Here is a 24,438-nt window from a genome sequence, read left to right on the forward strand (position 1 = left end):
GCTGTGTAGTGATCTTTAATTTGGAGTGGAGTGACTTTATCGCATCAGACATGTGTCACTTTGCTCATAGCTGATTGGTCCAAGTTCGATTTGCAACCTCTTACCTGGAACATAACCTGCCCCGGACCGGGTAGCTGCAGAGCGTAAGTTACTATGGTGATGAACACTGCTAAAAGCCAAACCACTTTCATGGTGCCTAAAACCCAGGGTTGGCGCAAACTAAACTGAAACATATCGGGCTAGCCGCCTAAACCGGCTTCGTGGAATAGGCCCCTGTTCAGTTTTATTTTTTCCAATTCTGCAGAGTTCACCAAGTTTATTTATTGATGATTTTTTGCAATAATGTAGACAAATATTTAAGATTGTTTGAGACACAAAGTAAAATCCTATCCAATATTGATAATAAAATGAATAACTTCCTTTCATTAGTTTTGACATTTAATTGACATTTGCAAGAGGCTGTCAAGTCACAAAAATGTGCCAAAGATCTAGTTGAAGACCTTTTAATTATTTTTATTTTTTTATTAAAATGTGTTAATATTCAAAAATGCAACACATTGGAAATTAATTCAATAGATTGTCAAAATGAGATATTGTTGTGTTTTTAATAGACGCATTTGTGAAACTCAAGACCTCTGATGTTGATATTACATTACCATTGCTGTATTTTTACAGAGAATGCCCAACAAGCCTGGACATACAAATAAATAAATAAATAAATAAAAGTAATGACAAAGTAAAGAGTAATGAAATTTAATATGATTCAAACTATGTCATGTGTGTGTCTAGTGCAGTGTGTGTTTGCTCATATCTTGCTTCTTAGACACGCCCACTGCTGTCTCTCTGCTTCAGTTTCTGTTTCCTACATAGTCAGCTGACCTCTCTCTCCCTCCCTGGAAGAACTGATGTGTTTATTATTTATTCACCTCAGACTCATATTTTATCCTGAATGGCTGATTTATGCACAAATACATTCAGGTGCTGTTTAACCTCTGCTTACTGTCAACTGATATACAAAAACTCTTTATTCAAGATTGGTCAATTAATTAATTGCATCTTTTTTCCTGGACAGCAACAGCTGAAAATGTAACTTTAGTCATCGCTTTAAGTGTCTGATACAGAAACCGACTTTCAAAAATAAATAAAACAGTGACATATATAGACATATACATGGCAAATGTTTTAAACAGCCATTTATATTTAATATTAGTTAAATGGCATGACACTATGCCTTTATAAATATAATATTATCTAAGAGTTTTTCTCATCTTACAAACCCGTGCTACTGTCCGTCAGCTTTAGTTTCACTTTCCCAGTTATTCATCTGTTCTTCTGCAGCTGTAGAAAGCATCACTCCTTCAATAACAACAAAAAACTTCTTTTAATAACACTTTTTGTACTGTGAGAAAAGAGGGGGAAATGTCAAGTAAAAGCTGAACCAAATACATTAGCAAACGTTTTAATTTCCGTAAAAGTTATATATTTTTTAAGACTGACATTGTTATTCAACTTTTATTCATGAGTCTAGTGTAGGTTTAGTCTACATAAATGTTTCTCTGATAAATGTTCAACCCTTGATAATCATCCATAAAAGTCCAATGTTAGTTTTTGTACGGAGTTTCTTACGTATTTTTCACCGCCCACTATAACAGACACGTAAATAGTAAAGTGAGCGCGTGCACTGACTCACATCCTCTCACAGCTCGCGAACAAGGTACAGTATTCTGTTCTTTTTTTTTTTTTTTGCTTTCTTTTTTTCATAATATATGGGATCATTCTAAACTTTACACCAGATAATTCTGCTTTCATATCATTTTTTTAACTACACCAAATAACAGATCAACTCTCTACTTTAATACGGCTCTGCCGTAGTAAACCGTTAGCATATTTGAAATTCTCTCTCAGATGAGCTGTACTGTGGGTGTGGTTTAAAGAGAAATGAAACCTACTGTGTCCACTTGTTACTCCACACAAACTGAATGGCTGTTAAATAAATAAATAAATAAATAAGTAAGTGCACTAATGTTGAAGTTAAACCAGTCCTGTTCTTTACTCTTTTTTCCAGCAGGATTGTCAGGAACACAATGAGGACTCTGAATAATTTGTCTGATCTGAGAGAGTCCAGGTTTGGTCAGCCTTCTCCCAGACACGGTCTGAACTTGCTGTGGTGGTTTGCTGATGAATGTGTTGATATTGACTCCAATGGTCGTATAATTGCACTCTGCAACCCTGCACAAAGAGATTTTGGCTTTTGTCTGTTCCATAATAGGGAAAGACTTCTTCCTTACTCTGACCTCCCATACTATGAGGTGGGCAACCTGAACACCCCTGACTCGCTGCCTGAATATGTCGCTGAGGATGACACAGGACGATCAGATGATGACAGCAACACAGATCGCATCATTGTTTTGTTTAGATCTCACTGGTCCACTCCACGATTCGACAGGATTTATGTGACACAGCACTCAGATCCAGTGAACTTTGACCACAATCACACCTACTGCATTCGCATTAAACTCATCAAGGCCATTAAAAGATTAAGCAGAAACAAATTCCTCAGGAAAACTTGGACTGATTCTTATCCGATTACTATGGAACAGCAGTGCCTACGCTTACCGTTTCCATCTGCAGCTCAGTCAGTGGAGAGTAAACTCAATCAGAGTCAAGAAACATGCTGCATTGTGCTGATTGTGCTGATTTTGTTTATTTTTGCTATTTTGCTTTTTGCTTTTAATATTGAAAAAAATATTGGTTATGAATATAAATATAAATATGAATATGAATATAATTTTTTTGAAGCAGTGAAAGCATTTTTAAGATAGTAGTAGTAGCAGCTTGTCTTGTCTTTTTTGGAATTGTCTTATATGGATAAAAGTGTGTGTGTTGGGTGGGGGGGGGGGGCACACCATAAATAACTTTAAAAATCTATATTGATCAACCATTAATCTGAATATTTTGTTATAATTACGCTTTTCTAGTTCTGTGTTTATATTTGTTGTGCTGGTTTATCTATGACATATTTCAAACATAGAATTGTCTCTATTAAGCTCCAAAACAATTGCAAATACTGTAAAAAAAATCGTGATTTTAACGGTCAAAGACTGTAAAAACGCTACAGTGAAAAACTGTTTATTGGTTAAGAGAAAGTTTCCTTATACGGTAAACAACTGTGATAGATCTAACGGTACATTTAATGTAAGTTTACTGTAAAATACCGTTAAATTTACAGTTTTTGGAAGTGAAAAAGAACAAGTCATTGTATAATTTACATTGAAAAAACATAAATTGACATTCCCACAATTCCCTGCGTGACACTTCACATTTGATGTATTTTTGTTGAAATGACTATGTTTCTTCATAGTTTTCTTAGTTTTTTCTAATCAGTTATGACATTAGGGTTCTATATATTAGTATTAACATTCTTGTGAAAGAGCTGCTTGAGATGAGTTTTAAATCATCATGTGATTTTCATCTCCACTGTGATTGTCAGTGTATTACTATGGTTCAAAACAGATATAAATACTTCAATAGGTCAGTAAATTAACATTATATCAGATAATTAAATACGGTTTATTACTGTAAATTTAAGTAAAGTCTGTAAAATCTAAAATGTTGCGACCGTATTTTTTACAGTAAATTTCTGGCAACCACAGCTGCCGATATTTTACCGTAAATGTAACAGATTTTATTTAACAGGGAAAAAGTGTGTTTGTGTGCTTTAAATTACAGTGTAAACTTATATATTAGCTTTCCCATAAATGCTAAGGCTATATTTAAAGTCCCCCTGAGGTGAAAGTCAAGCTTTTAATGTTGTTTATATGTCTATGTGGTTTTTCTCAAGACGTGTAAATTCATAAGTCGACACCATTGCTGAGTATTTTCTGCTTAAAACTGCAGTGAACCAAAGACAGTCTCAAAAACACGGTTTGAAATCACTGGTGTTTCTGACGCCACAAACTACCTTGTAACCAATCATGTGGATCTCTGAGCTGGTGTGAGTGAGTGGAGGCGGGGCTCATTTGTATATTAATAGAACTATAGGGAAGGGTGTAGAGTTACATTGCTAGGCATGGAGCACAATATTGGTCTTCAAAATGGGGATTTTGATGAGCCAGAGGTTGGTGTTCCCGGTCTCCATGAGCAAAACATTTAATAGGTTAATATTTTTGCCCAAAGCATTGCGTTATATTATTTTATTATTGCTTTGTTAAAAGATTTTTTTTTTTTTTTCGGTTTCCTAGTATTTTTGTAAGTTTATCATGCACAAAATGTCAATAAATATTATTTTCTCTGTAAAAGCATATATTTTATTTTATTGGGGGGATGAGACCTGTAGTTTCTGAGCCAGGGGCACTCAACTGTCCTGCACCTGTCCTAATCAAACACACCTAAATAATGTAGTCAAGTTGTTTTAGGATTACTTCACAATGACATCACATTGTGTTTTTGATCACAATTGAAACTCAGGACCTGACTTGGGTCTCTATGTTTATGCTCTATAAACATACTGAGATAATAAAAAATAAAAGATATTTTAGTTTGAAGTGTTAGGTGTCTTACAACAATCATGTTGAAACAACATCCATAATTTAAAAAAATGATATAATGAACTTATGTCAGCCTCTCTGATGTTGTCAAAGAAAATATCAGCAAATATGTGAAATGTCTATAATTTACTGTGAATTCCTAAAAAACTAAAATGTTTGTTTTGACATTTATATTTAATGTATATTATAATATATATATGTTGACTATAAAAAATGGGTATAAATATATATAAATACATTATACACTAAAAAAAGATAAGCAGTTTGAAGTATGGATGCTTGTTGTTACAGAAATGAAAATGTGTGATTGATTTGAGGATCAAAATAAACTTTAGTAAAGAAATATTGTACACAGTTAAGGCAATGCTTTCCAGAAAACGAAGTTTAACAGATCTTGAGAAGTATGTGTGCTTTAAGCACAACTGGTAGCTATATGAAAATGAAACATGTTTTTACAGCAACTTCAATATTTAATATATATTAATGTCTTCAAATCTTTAAATCAATTTCCTCATCAGTTGTTAAATAAGTGAGATTTAAACACAAAGGTTTTGCTCTGTTGTACTTACACTTGAAAACAGCCGTCCTCCTCCATTTTTTACAATTTCAATTCCTCCTAGATGTGTGTTGGCTGAATTGAAGGCGATCCAGTCTGTGTGCTCTGAACAGTCCGATCATGGGAGTGTTGTAGAACCCATTCCAAAATCTGTTCTCGAGTTCAGTTTTGGTGATTCACCCATTCTGCCAGAATGGAAAAGCAGCTACAGGCAGATACAGGAAATGCCAGAGATATTTTCCTTGCATCCTCAAGACTTTGGGTGCACCGATAAGGTCAAGCATCAGATCAATCTTGTGGATGAAACGCCCTTCAAACTTCAGGCAAGGCCCATACATCCGGAGGATCTTGAAGCCGTAAAGAAACACCTTCAGGAATTACTCAATGTGGGAGTCTACGAGAATCTCAATCTCCTTACTCTTTTCCCTTTGTTGTAGTCAGAAAGAAGAGTGGCGGCATCCGATTATGCATTGACTATCGGAAATTACAGTTTTTCTCAATTGTTTACACACAAATACTGGTACTTGAAACACAATGACCACAACATGTAACTCATTCCCCTGAACCAATTCTGCTAAACTACAAGCACAATTCCTGCTTTGCACTCAAATTGCAGATCTAAAACACACTTTTTTTCAAAACACTACACACAATTCTCTGCTTTTGGCACAATTTTCATGCAGAAAATCTCTTGTTTTCACAAGGAACACACTGCCATTCAAATATGCACACTGACTCATCACATGGGCAAACACCCGTCACACAGTTTTACAATTAGCAGTCAGAGCTTTAGCATAAAAGAGCAACAGGTGAGCTCTTCAATGGAGCAATGGATGCCAACATTGGATTTTTTTTTTATTTTTTTTTATTTATACAGTCAATTCTTCTGTTGTTGTGTATGTAGACCACTGTATGTGCAGCTTTGTGTTGGTTGGGGATGTACACTGTGTACATTGTTTTTGTGGAAAAAATAAAATATATTTGTTACCGTGTATTTGTGTGTTCTGAGAATAAAAACAATATTCTCAAATATTTTACAACACACTTATGTATGTACTGTCTGTAGTAAGTGTAACACTAAACCAAAAAAAGGCCTAAGTCATTATGATGAATGGAGAAGAAGTGTTTTCCATTCATCATAGTGTTTTACATTGAGCACATCAGTGTTCAACTGGTTCTTATAAATGTCTATTCATATGATGGTTTGTGTGTGTCATTTGAAAACAAAATACCATTTTGAGAAGAAATAACATTGTTTTGAATGTAAAGTTTAATTTTGCAGGAGAACTGAGGGGTTTTGCCCATTGTGTGTGTGTTTTTGGATTTGTGTGTAGAGTTCTGAGAATATGAGGCATGCTTTCAGAAAATGTGTGTAAACAATCGAGAAAAACTGTAAATCAAAAGACCATCAAGGATGCATATGCACTCCGCAAACTTGAAGACACATTCATGGCTTTAACGCCATGGTTTTCCTTGAAAACCTACGTGGTTTTCAGTACTGGACCTATAATCTTGTTATATCGCACTGGATAATTTGGGTACTTTTTGCATATTTGAATACTGTGAATTCAGACACACTACTTTTTTTGCCTACTATAGTAGAGAAGTATTTGATTTTGGATGCAGACATACTTTGCACATGGGAAACGGCCCAGACAGCAACATAGTGTCAGCCCACATGTGGATTCCACACGGCCCAGATGTGGGCCGGATCTGGGCCGACACTATGTTGCTGTCTGGGAGGTGGTTTTGGAACAGTTCCCATGTGATCACATGTGGAAAACATGGGAAGTTCATGTGGTTTTTCTGTAAGGGCATTATCCTGCTGAAAGGGGCCACTGCCATCAGGGAACACCTTTGCCATGAAAGGGTGTACATGGTCTGCAACAAACTTTAGGTAGGTGTCAAAGTAACATCCACATAACATCCCAACAGAACATTGCCCAAAGCATCATACTCCTTCCACCTGCCTTCTTCCCACAATGCATCCTGCTGCCATCTCTTCCCCTGGTTAATGGCGCATTGACCAGACCTACCAACTTTCTTCCATTGCTGGACTGGCCAGTTCAGAGGCTTGCATGCCCATTGTAGGCACTTTCGGCGATGGGCAGGGGTCTTCATGGGCAAACGCAGCAGACTATAATGTACTGACACCTTTCATGGGCAGCATTCAGTATCTCTTCTGTGTGATTGGAGCAGATGGGCTAGCCTTCGCTCCCCACATGCATCAAAGAGCTTTGGGCACTCATGACCCTGATGCTGGTTCACTTGTTGTCCTTTCTCATACCACTTTTGGTGGGTACTAACATACCGGGAACACCCCGCAAGACTTGCCATTTTGGAGATGCTCTGACCCAGTCATCTTGCCATCACTCTTTGGCTCTTGTCAAAGTGACTCAGATCTTTTTGCTTGGCCATTTTTACTGCTTCAAATGCATGAAATTTAAAGGTGCTGTCTGTAAGAAAGGCAGCTAGTGGTCAAAATAGGTACTGCAGTTTGAGAGCACGCAACAGGAGCGAGCGCAATTGACAATGAAAGCCGAGGAGACTTACACACTGCAAGTTGGATGAGTTGATTTATCCGCGTTTAATATACTCTCGTTCATAGAGATTTTTAGATGTATACCGAGGCTTTTTAGGTTAGGTAAAATCTGCAATCTCTGACCCAGTTTGTTTGCTGGCTGCAATACGCTGTTTCTCCTGCCAACTGGCATCCCGGGGTGTTGAAATACTATTGGCTGAACTGGCAGTGGGCGGAGTCACACAGACCAAAACAAAAACAGACATTCTGACACTGAACGCAGATTTCAAAGTAAAATAACTGGCTGTAGAAGTGTTTTTCAGAGAAACGAGTTTGTGAACTCAGCATTTTTCCTAAATATCTGCAAACATATTATAGTATTTTTATGCTTTATTAGAGTGAAAAATTAACATACAGCACCTTTAAGAACTGACAAACTGACTGACAAATGCCATTTTACCGATTTAATCAATGTTATTCACATCCCCTGTCAGTGGTTTTAATATGTATACACACACACACACACATATATATAAATGAAAAAAATTTATTTAGTAACATAATTTATTATGTTACACATTTCAGGTAATAGGAATCTGACTACTTTTGACTTAATATGTTTATCACATTGATTTGGACAATCTTATATTGATATAAAATACAAAGAGAAAGAAAACTTATTCCATTCTCTCCATTACGTCAAAGAAGTTAGGCTGACAAAAACACACTTTGTCTTGCCACCTAAGACAGGAAGGACAACGTTTTTAAAGGACACACCTGCGATATTGTCAGTCTGGTTCGGTTTGTTTTCCAGCTAATGAGCTATTCATTCTCCTCATCTTCTAAAGACACCACCACGCAAGACATTTCTGCAATAAGAGTACATCAATTTTCAAAGATAAAGGTACGCGTTACAGTTTCGATTGCTTTTTATCTCTATGCCTCTACTAAATCGATTGCTTTACTTTACATTACACACATTCAGTTGTTTTCTGTTGTTTATGAATGTATTGTTTTTGCCAACCAAAAGCATACTTTTGTATATGCGTTTTTCATAAAGACATACAAATTGTAAACACCCATGATGTTTAAAACAGCTGTATTTCTCTTCCACATGCTTTTCAGGGACGTTCTCTTAGAAGAAGAGAATTCAACTCACCTCAAAGTTTGACCAAAGCTTGAAGGATCAGTCTTTATACAAGGTACATATTGGGATTTTCAACTTTCAAAACTGCTTTAACGCTATATATTTGAGAGCTGACTGATTTGCCTCATTGACTGTTTTTAACTATTATTTTAAATTGTATTTATTCCTATTTTTTATTTATCTCTCACACAGTCCTCCATCATGGTGAAAGGTACACTGAATGAACTGTCCCAGCTGAAACAGTCAGGCTTCGGTCAGCCGTGGCCGAGACATGGCCTGAATCTGTTGTACTGGTTTGCTCATGACTACATAGACTTCAGCAATGGGAATATTGTCTCCGACTATAGACCTCAGAATGGAGACTTTGGCTTCCACAAGTTTGAAAACAGAATTGAAGATGAGGAGGATGATCATCTATTGCCCATTCAGAATCTCCCATACTATGAGGTGGGCAACCTGAATTATTCAGGAGCAGAGGAGCTCCCAAGTTATGTCAGGGCAAATTACAGCCGCAATAATCCTATTTCTGACAATAACAAGGACCGGGTTATTGTGCGTCTGGACGCCAATGGCAGATTAAACAGAGTGTATGTGACTGAACACAGCGACCCGAAACGATTCGACAGCAGCAAAACCTTCCGTGTGAGTCAGGGCCTCCTCCAGATCATCAAGAACAAGAGTCGAGATCAGTATCTCTCCGAGCTCTCCAACACTTCTGGAGAACAGGAGAATTTATCTTTTGAAGAGCAGTGTCATGAGACACTGATACATGAAAACAAATCCTCCTGGTGGTGTGCCATTCTTTAAAAAGAAATATCAGCTTACCAATAACCTGCTGTCATTTTTTCCATGATTATTATGAGTAGGCTATAAACATTATGATAATTTATATAGAACCGATTCAAGTATCAATTACTGATAAACGATTTCAAAAACTTTGCTTCAGATGTCCTCGAGTTTCGAGCGATTGTTTTTGAAGAAAAAAAAAAAAAAGCCTCACTTCTCCCGCCACTATTGTTCAAGTTCTCTCTCTTGTTATAATCATATACAAGTAGTTTCTCTGGCTTGGTCTTAAATAAAGTTGCTTTGGAAACTCACGCTTTGAACTGTTGTTTCTTATTGTTTGTGGAAATGAACCTCTTGTCCAGTATGCATTATCAGCAGGTGCAAAGAATGTGAGGGAGACTGGGGCTGTTTGGCAGTTTCATGCTCAGCTGAGTATCTCTAGCAGGAAGAAAAAAAAGAAAGAAACAGTGTCATGAAATACTTTTTCCTGTTGTTTGTTCATTCATAAATACACTTATACTGTGCATGTGTCAACTGACCCCACTTTAAAAAGTCAATTTTTTTAATGAAAGTAACACAGAGAGGTTATTAATAATTATTGTTATAATTCTTTTATATGAATAATTTGAGCAAATCACTTTTTTTTAATCACTTAAACAGTAGACCGGCACGACATGGTTACTTTCTGGATAGATCCCGGCGTAGTAATTAATCAAATCCTCTATGAATGATTCTTTCCCTTCTCTCTATTTGCCAACCAAATATTTCCCCGTGGAGTCCCTCCTCCCCTGACACTGACATGAAACAGCATTCGTTTCTGTTAGCAGATCTTTGCACGACCCACACAAAGACGTGTCAGAGTCTTCACTTCACCAAGGTGAGGTGGACTCATTTTCTAATTTTTATTCATTTATTACTTTACTATTAAACCATAATTATAAACATTAGAAGCATTGCAAACCTCGTTGTGAACAACATTTTATTTTGAGTAGCCTACATACCAGAAAATTATTTATACATTTGTTTATGTAATAATTGAACTGCATAACATAATTTTGAAAGAAAACGAGTATTTAACATTGTTTTGCTTTATTATATTTTTAATTTCGGGTTATACATTTTAATCCATTACCAATTTGAATGCAAAAAAAAATGTTACAATCTGGACTTGCTTGTTTTTACTTTTGAAAAATCTTGTCAGGACAGAATAGATTAACCCTTCATCTCCCTCAACTCACTGTAAGAGTCTTGGAGGATCTTTCTGAGCTCTTTCTGCTTGTAGTTTAGAGTAAGTGATCAGCAGATATGTTTTACCAAAGCTTTTAATGTTCTTTTATGGTCGTCTGGTTTTTACATGTGCATTTTTTCTGTAATTGTGCATTTTATTTTGAAAAAATCATTACAAACCTTTTCTCTAACGACAAGCGCTCAATCACAGGAGTAAAACCAGTTCTATTCTTTACACTGTCAGAACAAAAGGTACAAAAGCTGTCACTGGGGCAGGATCCTTTCAGAAGGGACCGTTCAGCTACTAACCCTATATGCAGCACATCTGTTCAAGTTATTGTAACCTGTTACAATGTGTCTCTTTTGCATTGTCCCTGACAAATAAACAAATAAATACAACTAATATGCACCGGAGTAAATGAGATAAAAAGTTGAAAGGGTACTGCCCCAGTGATAGCTTTTGAAATTTTTTACTGAGAGTGAACATTTTGTTTTTCCAGCAGGATTGTCAGGAACACGATGAGGACTCTGAATAATTTGTCTGATCTGAGAGAGTCCAGGTTCGGTCGGCCTCCTCCCAGACACGGTCTGAACTTGCTGTGGTGGTTTGCTCATGAAAGTGTTCGTATTGACTCCAATGGTCGTATAATTGCACTCTGCAACCCTGCAAATAGAGATTTTGGCTTTTGTCTGTTCCATAATAAGGAAGGACTTCTTCCTTACTCTTATCTCCCATACTATGAGGTGGGCAACCTGAAAAAGACTGACCCACTGCCAGGTTATGTCACTGAAAAATACACAGGATGGTCTGATGAAAGCAACACTGATCGCATTATTGTTTCCTTTGACTCAAGGTGGAACAGGTTTGACAGCATTTATGTGACACGACACTCAGGTGCGCTGAACTTTGACCAGAATCACATTTACCGCATTAGCATTGATCTTCTGAAGGAAATTAAAAGTTTGAACCGTGCAGAATTCCTCAGACAAACTATGTATAATCTGAATCCTTATCAGATGCATTTCCATCAACAATCCAACAGACACTCACAGTTTCCAGCTTTACATCAGTCACTGCAGGGTCAAAGGTCACACCAAACTCCCTGGGATTCACAGTTTACAGCTTTACATCAGTCACTACAGGGTCAAAGGTCACATCAAACTTCCTGGGATGACACATGCTGCGCTTTGCTTTTTGCTTTTTTGCTTTTTGTGCTGGTCATTTGTGCCTGTTTGTTTGTAATATTTAAGAAAAAAACTGTTTGATTTACAGCTATTTGTTTGTCTAGCAAATTTCTAAAGCTTTATCTTGAATACTCATAAATGCTTGTCTTTACTTATTTACAATAAGATGTTGAGCGCTCTCTCTCTCTCTCTTTTGAACGATCGTTGCAATGATGAAAACAAATCAAAGTCAAAAGGGACCAAATGTGAAACTTTAAGATTTTATATTAATCTGATAACTTTGCAGGACACACTGTCTTAGTTATTGTGATTAAGCTTCTCTAGTTCTGTGTTCACACTTGTTGTGTTGGTTATTATTTGACATATTTCATATATCCTGTGTAGTATCAAATCTCCAAAAAAACAAAAAAAAAAACACTAGATTGTATGTGCTTGTGTGATGAAATAAAAATCTTAACTCTGTTGATTATTTTAATATGAACAAAATGTAATATGAAAACTGAATATAAGCGTTTGTCATTATATAGTTCAATATAAAGTAGATTTGATGTAAATCCCCTCATGAATCCCCTCAGCTGTCAGTTTCTTTTTCACACTAACGGTCTTCTGTTTATCACTATAGCAACAGACACACACGTTCAACCTGTAGGACAAGTGTGTGTTAATATCGAGTTATTATTAGTTCAGTGACATCAGCAAATATGCATTGTTATTAATGATGCATTCAGGGCCAAATATCTAGTTTTGTGTGTGTCTAGTGCAGTGTGTGTTTGCTCATATGATCTTCTTAGACACGCCCACTGCTGTCTCTCCGCTTCAGTTTCGGTTTCCTACATAGTCAGCTGTCCTCTCTCTCCCTCCCTGGAAGAACTGATGTGTTTATTATTTATTCACCTCAGACTCACATGTTTGCACAAATGTACAAATACATGCAGTCACGTTTATTCATCTGTTCTTCTAGAAAGTAAAAACTCCTTCAATAACAAACAACAAATATACGATATTTTACTTTCAGAACTGTAAGAAACGGGGGAAAATAAAAAAAACTGGAACCTTTTTAATTTCTGTCACAATTACTTAATAAAAGACTGGCCTATTATTTGTTTTTCAACTTTAGAAGTCTAGTTCCACAGAAATCTTTCTTGATAATAATGCATTAAGGTCCAAGTTAGTGTGTTTTTCACCGCCCACTAACACACATGAATAAAGTGAGCGCGTGCGCTGCACAGACGCAGATCTTCTCACAGCGCGTGAACAAGGTACAGTATTATATGTTCTTTTTGTCTGATTTGTATTGCTTTTTCTTAATAATAATTTTAATTGCATGATATTATAGGCATTATAATTTTAAACTTAACGCCGGATGTTGCCTTTTATTTACTTTATTAAACAACGTCAAACTAACGTCAAACAGCTGTGGCGTCGAGAACTGTTTTGCGTCGATATCGATCCGACCTCCAGTCTGTGGCCCAGACGGGCTGTGCTGTGGGTGTGTGTTTAAAGAGAAATGAAACCTACCGTGTCCAATTGTTGCTCCAGTAAAACAGTCTAGATTAAAAAAATAAAATAAATTGACTAAATAATTAGGCTACATTTTGTTTTACTGGTTCTCGTTTTTGTCTCCTTTTACTTTGTTCTTTATTTATAAATCAGTACAGAGCAATTCACTAGATGAAGAGTTGAGCTCACTGTCAAGCTTGGAGGATCTGTGTTTGGTGCGGTTTAACTTACAGTTTCATCTGTATCCTGCACACATGATCAATATCTGAAAATATAAAAAATTCTGAATAAACTCACAGAACACATTTTAAATATGTGCCAAGCTGAAAGCAAAGGAAATACATATTGCATCTAATTTGAGTGTTCTTCAAGGAACTAAAGTTTGTGGTCAATATGCTGGAGAATTATTAAGGAAATGAATGACAGCTGCTTTATTTTGGTACTCTATTATGGTCCCTCTGAATTTAAAAGTATATATTATTAGGCTACATCATATTATACATGTAATAATATATTAATAAAATACTGATGGTTTAATAGATTTTTTTTCTGAGGAGTTACATGTTATTTGTTAACATACAAGTTATATGTTGCATGTGTATATGGTCAATTCATTCATTCATTCAAATAAATGTAATCTTCCGCACTACTTTATCTCTATGTGTGTCTGATTCAAAGCCGACTGCTAGATCAAACGAGCCATAGTGGCGACTTTACCCCTTCTGGTCAAATATTGCGCTGCAAACAACAATAACAGATTTAAGTTGTCAATGCTGGTAAATGACCATGGTATAAGCGGGATAATCCATGGCTAGCTGTGCATTAAACAATTTTAATGCACTTTGTGGAGGCAACCCTCCACTTCACGTTCTTTGCCTCCATGTTGCGCATTAAAATTGTTAATGCACAGCTAGCCTTGGATTATCCCTTACATATTACACCACCATACTTGTGATATAGCCAACACAAGTAATAGGCTATCGCCTATATAGTAATATATATTCCAGATAAAGTCCAGGCAAATGTAATTTTCACTGTAGTCCAGTCCGATTTATTACTTTTTTTTCTCTTTCTGTTTCTAGACACAGAATGGTGCGACTGAGAACACTGAATGAACTGTCCCATCTGAGAGAGACCAAGTTTGGCCAGCCGTATCCCAGACATGGCCTCGCTCTGCTGTGGTGGTTTGCTGATGAATGTGTAGAAATTGATGACGACGGCAATATGATTGCACATCAATGCGACCCAGAACATAAAGACTTTGGTTTCCATCCGTTCCATAACAAGGAAGGCATTCTTCCTGATTCTGACCTACCGTACTATGAAGTGGGTAACCTGCACCATCCGGGCAACATGTCTCATCTAGTCACTAAGAACTACGACCCCGATGAGCGTGAAAGCAACGCAGATCGTATTGTTGTTTCAGTCGCTTCAGACTGGAATGACAAATGGTTTGACAGGATTTACGTGACTCATCACTTAGGGAGGGGGCGCTTCGATGAGAACGGCACCTACCGCATCAGCCAAGGCCTCATTGAGATCATTCAAAACATGGAATGGTCAGATTTCATTGGAGAAGTTAAGATCCGGCAGCGCCGTAATCGGCGTGGTCGTCGTTGAGCTTGTGTTGTGTGTGAAAGTTTATCTATGTAGTCTGGATCGTACAGACACACATAGTTGAAATCAAACATTCCTGTTCATCCAAAATAAATGCATTTAATGGCACGTCTTTTCCTGGAATTTTCATAACAAATAACAAATGCATTGATTTGAATTGAGTAAATTGATTTGGGTCTTATAAATGGCTCATGTGTTTCATTACTTTGTGCTGGATGAGAAGCTTTATGATTCTTCATGTATCGCTGTAATTAATAATGATGCATTGTGTTCTGTCTTTTTACTTTTTATTGTTTAATTAACTGTTTAATTTCTATGCATTAAAGAAATTGTTCACCCAAAAAGGACAATTCTGTCATCATTTACTGGCTTTCAAAAACGAGAACCCAGAAAATGTTCACTCCAGTAAAAAGAGTGATTTCAATTTACAGTTATTAATAACATAACATTAACTATTATCACATAATAAGATTAAATTGTATGTCACTGATGTCAGATGGGTCACATGCACATATGTTCATGTCGATCATCTCATGCTTATAGAGTATTGCAGGGATTGAGTATTTTTGTAGGCCCAAACCCAGAAACGAAGTAACATTAAAGCACCTCTGGTTCCATCATCCAGGGTTTTTGGTTGAATGCCTAAAATAAGGTCTGTGGTGAACACAAGCTCAAAAAAAATATACATTTGAAAAAATTCAAATAGCCAGCATAAAATCCCACCCTCCCTTCAGAGCGTCTCCAAAGCCAAGCCACGATTCATTTCAGCGTTAATAGTGTTGACATACAGTGGAAACACATAAATTCAAGTCACGAACCGCTCCGAGTATAACGTCACGGGCATCCGTCTCTTCCAAATTACAGCAGTTATGGTGTGAATGCAGCATCAGCTGTTGTTTTGGTTCAGGAGGAACTGTAAAAGGCGGCTGCTGTTTCGTTTGCGCTGCTCAGTGACTGACGTCTGTCTAATTCTGCATAGCATTAACCGCTCTGATGACGTGTGATATCTGAGTGAGCAGAGTGTGCGGAGATATGGAAATACATGCTGACAGGCAGATAGGACATCGTATCACTGCATTCGGACCAAATGCAATGATTGGACGAACATTTCATGGTCCTGCGCCTTCCACAGACAATATATATATTTTATATATATAGGCTATATATATATATACATTTAGACCACTTAACTTAGTGATTTCTACCAGGATGTGAAGAGACATTCAACCAGCATAACAAAAAAAATCTGGAAAAAAAAAAACAAAAAAAAAACGCCTACCCTCCCATAAAGGCCAATGGAAAATTCCTGCTGGGTTTTTGTCGAGGGAACCAGGGTGATGTGAACTTATAGGTGAGTTTGCCAACAAAAATATGTCATCACTGCAGCACTTTAATCATTTTGGAGACTTCAATTATACAGAACTCTGAATATGAGTGAGAATGTAACACAGGCCCATCATACAGTTTAATATGAAGTAGATTTGATGTAAATCCCCTAATGAACTGTCCCACCTGCACTAATGTGTTTCTGCATAAGATTCTCTTTCCACACTGATGCACTTCTGTTCATCACTAGACACACACACACACACACACACACACCACCTGTAGCACGACTAGTGAGTTTTAAGAAATACACAGGATGGTCAGATGACAGCAACACTGATCGCATTGTTTCCTTTGACTCAAGGTGGAACAGCCGAGACAGCAACATGGTGCCGGCCCAGATCCGGCCTACATCTGGTACGTGTGGAATCCATGTGTACCAGATGTGGGCCAGATGTGGGCCGGATCTGGGCTGACACTATGTTGCTATCTGGGAGGTTTCACAGCATTTATGTGATCCCTAACATTGTATTTTTTTCACGAGCACATTTTAATGTCCGCACGTCTGGCGAGTGTTTTATAATGGATGCTTGCAGAAGCGTGTTTTGCTGGAGTTTGGGTCAGTGTTTTTTATGTGAATTTGGGTATCTGACACTCAAACACAGCTGAACACTCGCTCTGACAGAGGAACTGTTCACTGATGACGTCTTCAGATTGCAGTTTCCACACATTCAGATTGTTTTTCATTTGTATTTTTCTGTTTATCAATTCTGAACGAATTCGCATCTATATGGAGTCTTGTTCATTGGCATATCCATGTTCGGTTTAGTAGTCTATCGCACCTTATATATAATAATAATAATAATAATAATTTGTTACATTTATATAGCGCTTTTCTAGGTAGCCTACTCAAAGCGCTTTACATATGGAAGAGGGAATCTCCACAGTAGGCCTATATATATGCACTGAATAAATATTGCATGCATAGGCTATACGTTTCATTTTCCCAGTTATTCCCCTGTTCTTCTGCAGTTAGAGAAAGTAAATAGTTCTTCATAACAAAGACTAAGCTGAATCAAAAAACAATAGCAACAACTAAAAATGCGTTTTAATTTCTCTAACAATTATATATTTGCATTTTGCATTTCCGCATTTATAAGTGTCTGATACAGAAATTGACTTTCAAAAATAAACATAAATAGCAAAACAGTGCGACATAGGCTATAGGCCTATCTATGGCGATTGTAAACACTTTTTAACATTTAATATTAGTTCGACTGCATACACTATGCCTTTATGAATTTACAAATATCGTGTTTTTCTCATCTCTCATCAATAGTCACATCCAGGCTACTGTCAGTCTGAAAGTAAACGCCCTTCCATAACAACAAAACCATCTATTAATAACACGGTGAGAAAAAAATAAATAAAAATAAATCAAAGACTGAATCAAAGAAATAGTAGCCTACCCGTTTTCATTTCTGTAACAAAACCAAGCCTATGTTCATTTAATTTTAGACGGTAATTTAAAAGACTAGCCTGTTATTTCTTATTCTAATCTAGGTTTACATTCCAGTTTAGTTCCTCCCTTGATAAACATTCAAGTCCAGTAAGTTTCTGTACGTGTGTTTTTCACCGCCCACTAACACACACATGAAGAATAAAAGGAGCGCGTGCGCTGCACAGACGCAGATCTTCTCACAGCGCGTGAACAAGGTAGGCTACAGTATTGCTTTCTCTTAATAAGACCAACTTTAATTACATAATAGGATTGTTTTAAACTTTACGCTTTATGAAATTACGCCAAACAGTGCTTTTATTTTTGCGTCGATATCCTCTCAGCGACTTGCATTCTGTAGTCCAGGGCTGTATGACCAACTGTAGGCCTACTGACTGAGAAATGAAACCTACTGTGTCCACTTGTTGGTCCAATAAAACGGCTGTAAAGTAAAATAATATAAAATAGGCAATTACATTGGTTTTTGTCTCCTTTTACTTTGTTCTATTTATTTATAATATCACAATAAAAATAAAAAGATGTATTATTATATTATATTAGTAATACATAATATAAACAAACATTTATATAAAAAAAACATTTACTAAATTAAATATAGGCTACATATTACGCCGTCATACTTATGTATTTACACAAGTAATAGGCTATATAGTGATATATTTTCGAGATAAAGTCCAGAAAAATGTCATTTTCACTGTATTCAGTCCTATTTATTGCTTTTTTTTTTGTCAGACACAGAATGGTGCGACTGAGAACACTGAATGAACTGTCCCATCTGAGAGACACCGAGTACGGCCAGCCGTATCCCAGGCATGGCCTCGCTCTGCTGTGGTGGTTTGCTGATGAATGTGTAGAAATTGATGACGACGGCAATATGATTGCACATCAATGCGACCCAGAACATAAAGACTTTGGTTTCCATCCGTTCCATAACAAGGAAGACATTCTTCCTGATTCTGACCTACCGTACTATGAAGTGGGTAACCTGCACTATCCGGGAAAAATGTCTCATCGTGTAACTAAGAACTACGACCCCGATGTGCGTGAAAGCAACGCAGATCGTATTGTTGTTTCAGTCGATTCAGACTGTGACGACAAACGGTTTGACAGTATTTACGTGACTCATCACTTAGGGAGGGGGCGCTTCGATGAGAACAGCACATACCGCATCAGCCAAGGCCTCATTAGGAAAATTAAAAGCATGGAATGGTCAGATTTTATTAGAGAAGTTAAGATTTAGTAGCGTCGTAATTGGCGTTGAGCTTGTGTGTGTGTTTATCTATGCAGTCTGGATCCTACAGACACTCATAATTGAAATCAAACATTCCTGTTCATCCTAAAATAAAATGCTTTTAACAGCAAATGTCTTCCTGGGATTTTATAACCAATAACAAATTCATTGATTTGAATTGAGTAGCTTGATTTGGGTCTTATAAATGGCTCTTTTGTGTCATTACTTTGTGGTGGATGAGAAGCTTTTATGATTCTTCATGTATCGCTGTAATTAATAACATGCATTGTGTTCTGTCTGTTTACGAAATGTTTATTGTTTAACTACCCAGCAAACATTTGGACGTTTAATGACCGTTGAAAAGACGTCCGTCCGAGACGTCCCGTCATGGTTGAAAAATAGTTCCAAAATGGAAGTTGAACCGACGTCTTTTCTGGCCGTGAATTCCACGTCTTTTCTGGCCGTGAATTCCACGTCTCTTCTGGCCGTGAATTCCACGTCTCTTCTGCGCGTCCCTGGACGTCTAAATGCGTCGTCATATGTGTTTAAATGTGTTGCTGCATAATTTAAGTGTATAAGCCTGCATATAAAATAATCACACACCTATTGTGTAACATCGTGAAAGACAATCAAGTCTTGAGGTTTAGCCTACACATCTTGACAAAGGTTCTAAAAAGGTCCAAAATTGGTCCAGTCAGACCTGAATGTCAATAAAACGTTTTAATCACGTGTACATCAAAAACAATAACACATTATTTGTGGATATAAGCAATAAAGAAGCATGTTCTGATTAAGCACAACATTTTATTGATCTTGAACAGCCAAAATTTCTCTTTATTTTTTTCAATGTTTAACATTTCGTGAGCTTAGAATTTTAAGGTTCTATCTCCACTTTTGGTCGAAATTGAGTTTTTGATAATCTGATTCATTAGGTGTTTATTAATGCCTGTGTGGTGTTATTTTTGTAAAAAAAATATTTTGTTTGTAGTTATTAATAAAATAAAAGGTTCCATCTCACAAAACATAAACCGAGTTTAAAAACTTTGATCCTCAATAAACTACAATAAACGGAGATAGAACCTTATAATTCTAAGCTCTCGATTTGTTAACCAAACTAAATACCAATAGCAAAATACTGAATTATTATATAAAGATAGTTCACCCAAAAATGAAAATTATGTAATTTACTCACCAAATTCCAAACCTGTATGAGTTTCTTTCTTCTGCTGAACACAAAAGAAGATATTTTGAAGAATGTTTGTAACCAAGCAAATAGAGCATCCACTGACTACCATTGTTGGAGAAAAAATGATTATTAATGGGAAGCGACATCTGCTTGGTTACAAACATTCTTCTAAACATCTTTGTGTTTAGCACAGAAAGGTATACAGGTTTGAAACATGAGGTTGAGTAAATGATGACAATTTTCATTTTTGGGTGAACTATCCCTTAAACACATTGTTTGGCTCATTTTTTGTATCCACCACCCCCAGCTCTTCCTGGAGTGTGTTTCAGGTGTTCTGCCATTGCTGCATCAATTTCAGAGTCTGCAGCATGTGGGCTCCACCTCTTCACAGCATCTAAGGGAAGAGAATATATTTCTTTTTAAAATAAATGAAAATTAAAAATTTGAGGTGAATGACATGCACTTATTTTCAAAATATTTTTATGGTCTTCAGCTAAATTCAAAACAGCATTTGTCCCCTGCCTCTTCAATACCACTGTGGTGCCCTTGAGAAAGACCCTTAACTAGGTGTGTAACAGTGAGAAAGTGAACAGGACATTTCTGATAAAGACAGGTGGGCTGTGATGTCCCCTGAATAGACATGTTTAGCAATTCTAAAATTACAAAATATTTTTAAAGCAGTTACTGAAAACATACATGTTCAAATCCAGCTAAACATTTCATTCTACTTCAGATAATTTACTTTCTGAAAGAAACTCTCAAAAGGCTACATTAATAATTTACAGTAATAACTTTGACTGTATCATTAAACATACTTTATACTATGGTATACCGTTGTATAAGTTCATAGCAACTTTTAGCCTACTAGCTAATTTTAGCCAAACTCAGTTAACGTTAGCCAATTTCAGTTGACAATGTGGGCATCATTTCTTTCGGTTCATTCATGTCAAACAAGTAAAACTCTAGCACGTGAATCTAATAATACAAAATGTACGTACCCAACAGTAGATTTTTAATAATATGGGCCTCAATTCCTCCTCTCTCCGTGGTTGTTCAAACTTCAGTGTTCCGGAGTGAGTCTATGGGGAAAACGCGTTAACATCTCGTGAGATAATCTAACCTATCGCGGGATTTGGTAATGTCGGGAGATCTTTTGTTACATCTTGGCAGCACAGTTTTGGCAATTACATCCAACTCAGACATAAATGGTGACCAGATATATTTCTGTTTTACATGCATACATTCCATAAAAATTTTTAAAAAACCACAACGTATCAGGTTGAAATAATGACTAAAATGAGGCTTTGCATTCACTTAACCACACTGGGAACTGTGAGATTATAATTTATTTAAACAAGATAAAGTAAATATATTTACTTTGTATACAATTCGTGTATTTCATAAAGATAATTCCTGGGTTTTTTTTTTCTGTCTTGCTTGACTAGATGTGTAAAGGACGTCAGTGGACGTGTATTCACAGCCTTGACGTGTAAAGGACGTCAGTGGACGTCTTCACACCTCTTAAAAACTACTTGGGCAATTAAATTAATTTTTGCAGTATTAACCATGCAAGGATTAAGCACAGCTTTTGCATATTTCACAAGGATTCCATGATGGAGGGTCATGATGGACTATAAATGCACGTGTAAAAGACGTCGCCAGGTGACGTCCTCTCACCCGATACTATAGACGTGTAAAGGACGTCAGTGGACGTATTCACAAAACTTATTAAAACTTTAATTTAATAAAAAATTTAATTAATTATTGCAGTATTAACCACGCAAGGATTAAGCACAGCTTTATCACAATTGATTTCATAGAGGGTCATGATGGACTATAAATGCACGTGTAAAAGACGTCGCCATGGTGACGTCCTCTCTCACCCGAAACACAACATGGTATATATTGAACTACACGTAGCTAAAAGTCAAAATAACAATTATACATGCAACCTCAGATAACTGTAGACATGCACACATGTATCTGAATGCATTTTTAGGAAATGTTCTGTGTTACATATTTTTACCGATTTATGCCGTCATACCGCGACTATTTTTGGCCAGGGACACGACGTTGCCGTCGGACCAATGTTTGCTGGGTAATTGTGTTTAATTTCTATGCATTAAAGAAATTGTTCACCCAAACATGAAAATTCTGTCATCATTTACTGGCTTTAAAAAAAACAAGAGAACCCAGAAAATGTTCACTCCAGTAAAAAGAGTGATTTCAATTTACAGTTATTAATAACATAACATTTAATATTATTGCATAATAAGATTTAATTGTATGACACTGGCTTTATAAGTAGTTATATCAGCTGGGTCACATGCACATGAAGAGACGTTCAACCAGCATAAAAAATAAAAAATAAAAAATAAAATCGCCTACCCTCCCATTAAAAGCCAATGGAAAAATCCTGCTGGGTTTTTGTCGAGGGAACCAGGGTAATGTGTACTTACAGGTGAGTTGGCCTACAAAAATACATCATCACTGCAGCATTTTAATCCGTGTGGATATTGCAAACATACAGAACTCTGACCATGAGTGAGAATGTAACACAGGCCCATCATACAGTTTATTATAAAGTAAATATAGGCTAGTGTAAATCCTCTACTGTCCCACCTGCACTAATGTGTTTCTGACCCGCAAGACACACACACACACACACACACACACACACACACACACACACACACACACACACACACACACACACAACCTGTGGCACGACTAGTGTTAAGAAATACACAGGATTTACAAAAGTCCCACAGGAAAATGATCACGAAAATCCTGTGGGATCCTGCAGGAATGCACAGTCTGCACTGTGTGTGTGTGTCTGTGTCTGTGTGTCTTGCGGGTCAGAAACACATTAGCGCAGGTGGGATTTTTCCTTCAGGATTTTTTTGTAAGGTTGATGAGAAAAAACAGGCATGCTTGAGCTACCTGTCCTTTTCACGGTCGCATCTGGTGACATCACGTCCTGTTTTTGGTTTGTTTGCATGTCTTTGGTCCTGTTGTGTCCATATTTCAGTCGAACCGCACCAGAGTTGGTTTGAAAGAGGACGGAGACTCATCTTTTCAGCGTCTCACTCCACTTGTTTGGTGCACCAGGGTTCAGACGGCAGCTTTCACACTTATTCAAATGAACCGCACTAACAGAGCAATCGCATCAGGGTTCACTTTAATCCAACCAAACATGCCTTAAAGAATAAACTCAATGTGTACATGTAGTAGTAGCACAAAAAACTATAATACGTGTTCTTCGATGAGCACAATGCGTTTAACACATAGACTGTAAAAAACAGAGGTGGACAGTAACAGAGTAGCCAACATTTACTTGAGTACTATACTTACGTACTTTTTACTCCACTACATTTCTGTCAAGGCCCTTGAGTAGAAAGTAATAACGTCAGCCAGGGGATGATTTTTCTTTCATCTCTATCTCTAAAACATCAGTTATTTGCAGGTGACAGACAGCCTATCAGTAATCACTCTTGTAGGGTCACGTGTCGTGAAGTTCAGCGATTTACCATCATTTACTTTGAACACTAATCAACTGGTGTCAAAAAGGAGGACAGAGAAATCGGAGGAAAGCTTATTTATACATTGGAATATTCTTGATCACTTGAGCATCACTTCACAGCGTCATCAGCAGCGCTCAAAGGATCTGCCCTTATGTTGTGGAAGTTTGGTTATTTAAGAAATTCATAATAAATAATAATAAAACAAGATACCCTGTTAAAATATTTGAGATGTGTGGTTTATATAAACTGCAAAGGTAAAAGTATAAATTAAAATTATTATGACCGATGTGAAGGGGGAGGAGAATTTATATGTTTAGTCGATAAAACACTTCTGCATAGGATACACCTGTGCATCCTCGCTCATGACTCCTCACTCCTCGATCCTCGCCTCCTCGCGGTGCAATTGGAGAATTGAGATTTCCTTCAAGATGGCTGAGCTCGGATCAGTTTCCGGGAGGACGGAGGAGCGAGGAGACGAGGAGGGATATTGAGAAGCACCCGTAGAAATGAAAGTTTAAGCTCCAATCTCCTCCTGAAGATCCTGAAAAAAGTCAGTTGGTGCATCA

General features: G+C 36.9%; 2 protein-coding genes and 3 long non-coding RNA genes across 5 annotated transcripts; 4 read left to right on the top strand and 1 right to left on the bottom strand.

Moving 5' to 3' along the window:
• The first annotated feature begins 1,282 nt into the window (after positions 1–1,282).
• LOC311286871 lies at positions 1,283–4,547 on the top strand. Its single transcript, XR_014626659.1, has 2 exons — positions 1,283–1,714; positions 2,069–4,547. It is a non-coding gene; the product is annotated as an uncharacterized lncRNA (long non-coding RNA).
• Positions 4,548–8,367: 3,820 nt separating this feature from the next.
• Positions 8,368–9,867, top strand: LOC311286779 (uncharacterized protein). Its single transcript, XM_084403049.1, has 3 exons — positions 8,368–8,528; positions 8,750–8,826; positions 8,964–9,867. Exon 3 carries the CDS (start codon positions 8,973–8,975, stop codon positions 9,576–9,578), a length of 606 nt encoding a protein of 201 aa, XP_084259175.1. The 5' UTR covers positions 8,368–8,528; positions 8,750–8,826; positions 8,964–8,972; the 3' UTR covers positions 9,579–9,867.
• Positions 9,868–12,876: 3,009 nt separating this feature from the next.
• On the top strand, positions 12,877–15,425 carry LOC311286206 (uncharacterized protein). Its single transcript, XM_084402323.1, has 2 exons — positions 12,877–13,228; positions 14,552–15,425. The coding sequence occupies exon 2, from the start codon at positions 14,559–14,561 to the stop codon at positions 15,087–15,089; it is 531 nt and encodes a 176-aa protein (XP_084258449.1). The 5' UTR covers positions 12,877–13,228; positions 14,552–14,558; the 3' UTR covers positions 15,090–15,425.
• Positions 15,426–18,047: 2,622 nt separating this feature from the next.
• On the top strand, positions 18,048–19,294 carry LOC311285170. Its single transcript, XR_014626312.1, has 2 exons — positions 18,048–18,128; positions 18,664–19,294. It is a non-coding gene; the product is annotated as an uncharacterized lncRNA (long non-coding RNA).
• Positions 19,295–19,946: 652 nt separating this feature from the next.
• LOC311285166 lies at positions 19,947–21,454 on the bottom strand. The gene is made up of 2 exons (XR_014626311.1): positions 21,347–21,454; positions 19,947–20,742 (listed from the first exon to the last, which is right to left on the bottom strand). It is a non-coding gene; the product is annotated as an uncharacterized lncRNA (long non-coding RNA).
• Positions 21,455–24,438: the final 2,984 nt, after the last annotated feature.

Source organism: Rutilus rutilus, assembly GCF_951802725.1.
Source record: "Rutilus rutilus genome assembly, chromosome: 2".
NCBI classification, from domain to species: domain Eukaryota; kingdom Metazoa; phylum Chordata; class Actinopteri; order Cypriniformes; family Leuciscidae; genus Rutilus; species Rutilus rutilus.

What these genes read in the sequence shown, in the direction of transcription:
- LOC311286779 (XM_084403049.1), top strand. Translation starts at nt 8,973, where the DNA reads ATGGTGAAAGGTACACTGAATGAACTGTCCCAGCTGAAACAGTCAGGC.
- LOC311286206 (XM_084402323.1), top strand. Translation starts at nt 14,559, where the DNA reads ATGGTGCGACTGAGAACACTGAATGAACTGTCCCATCTGAGAGAGACC.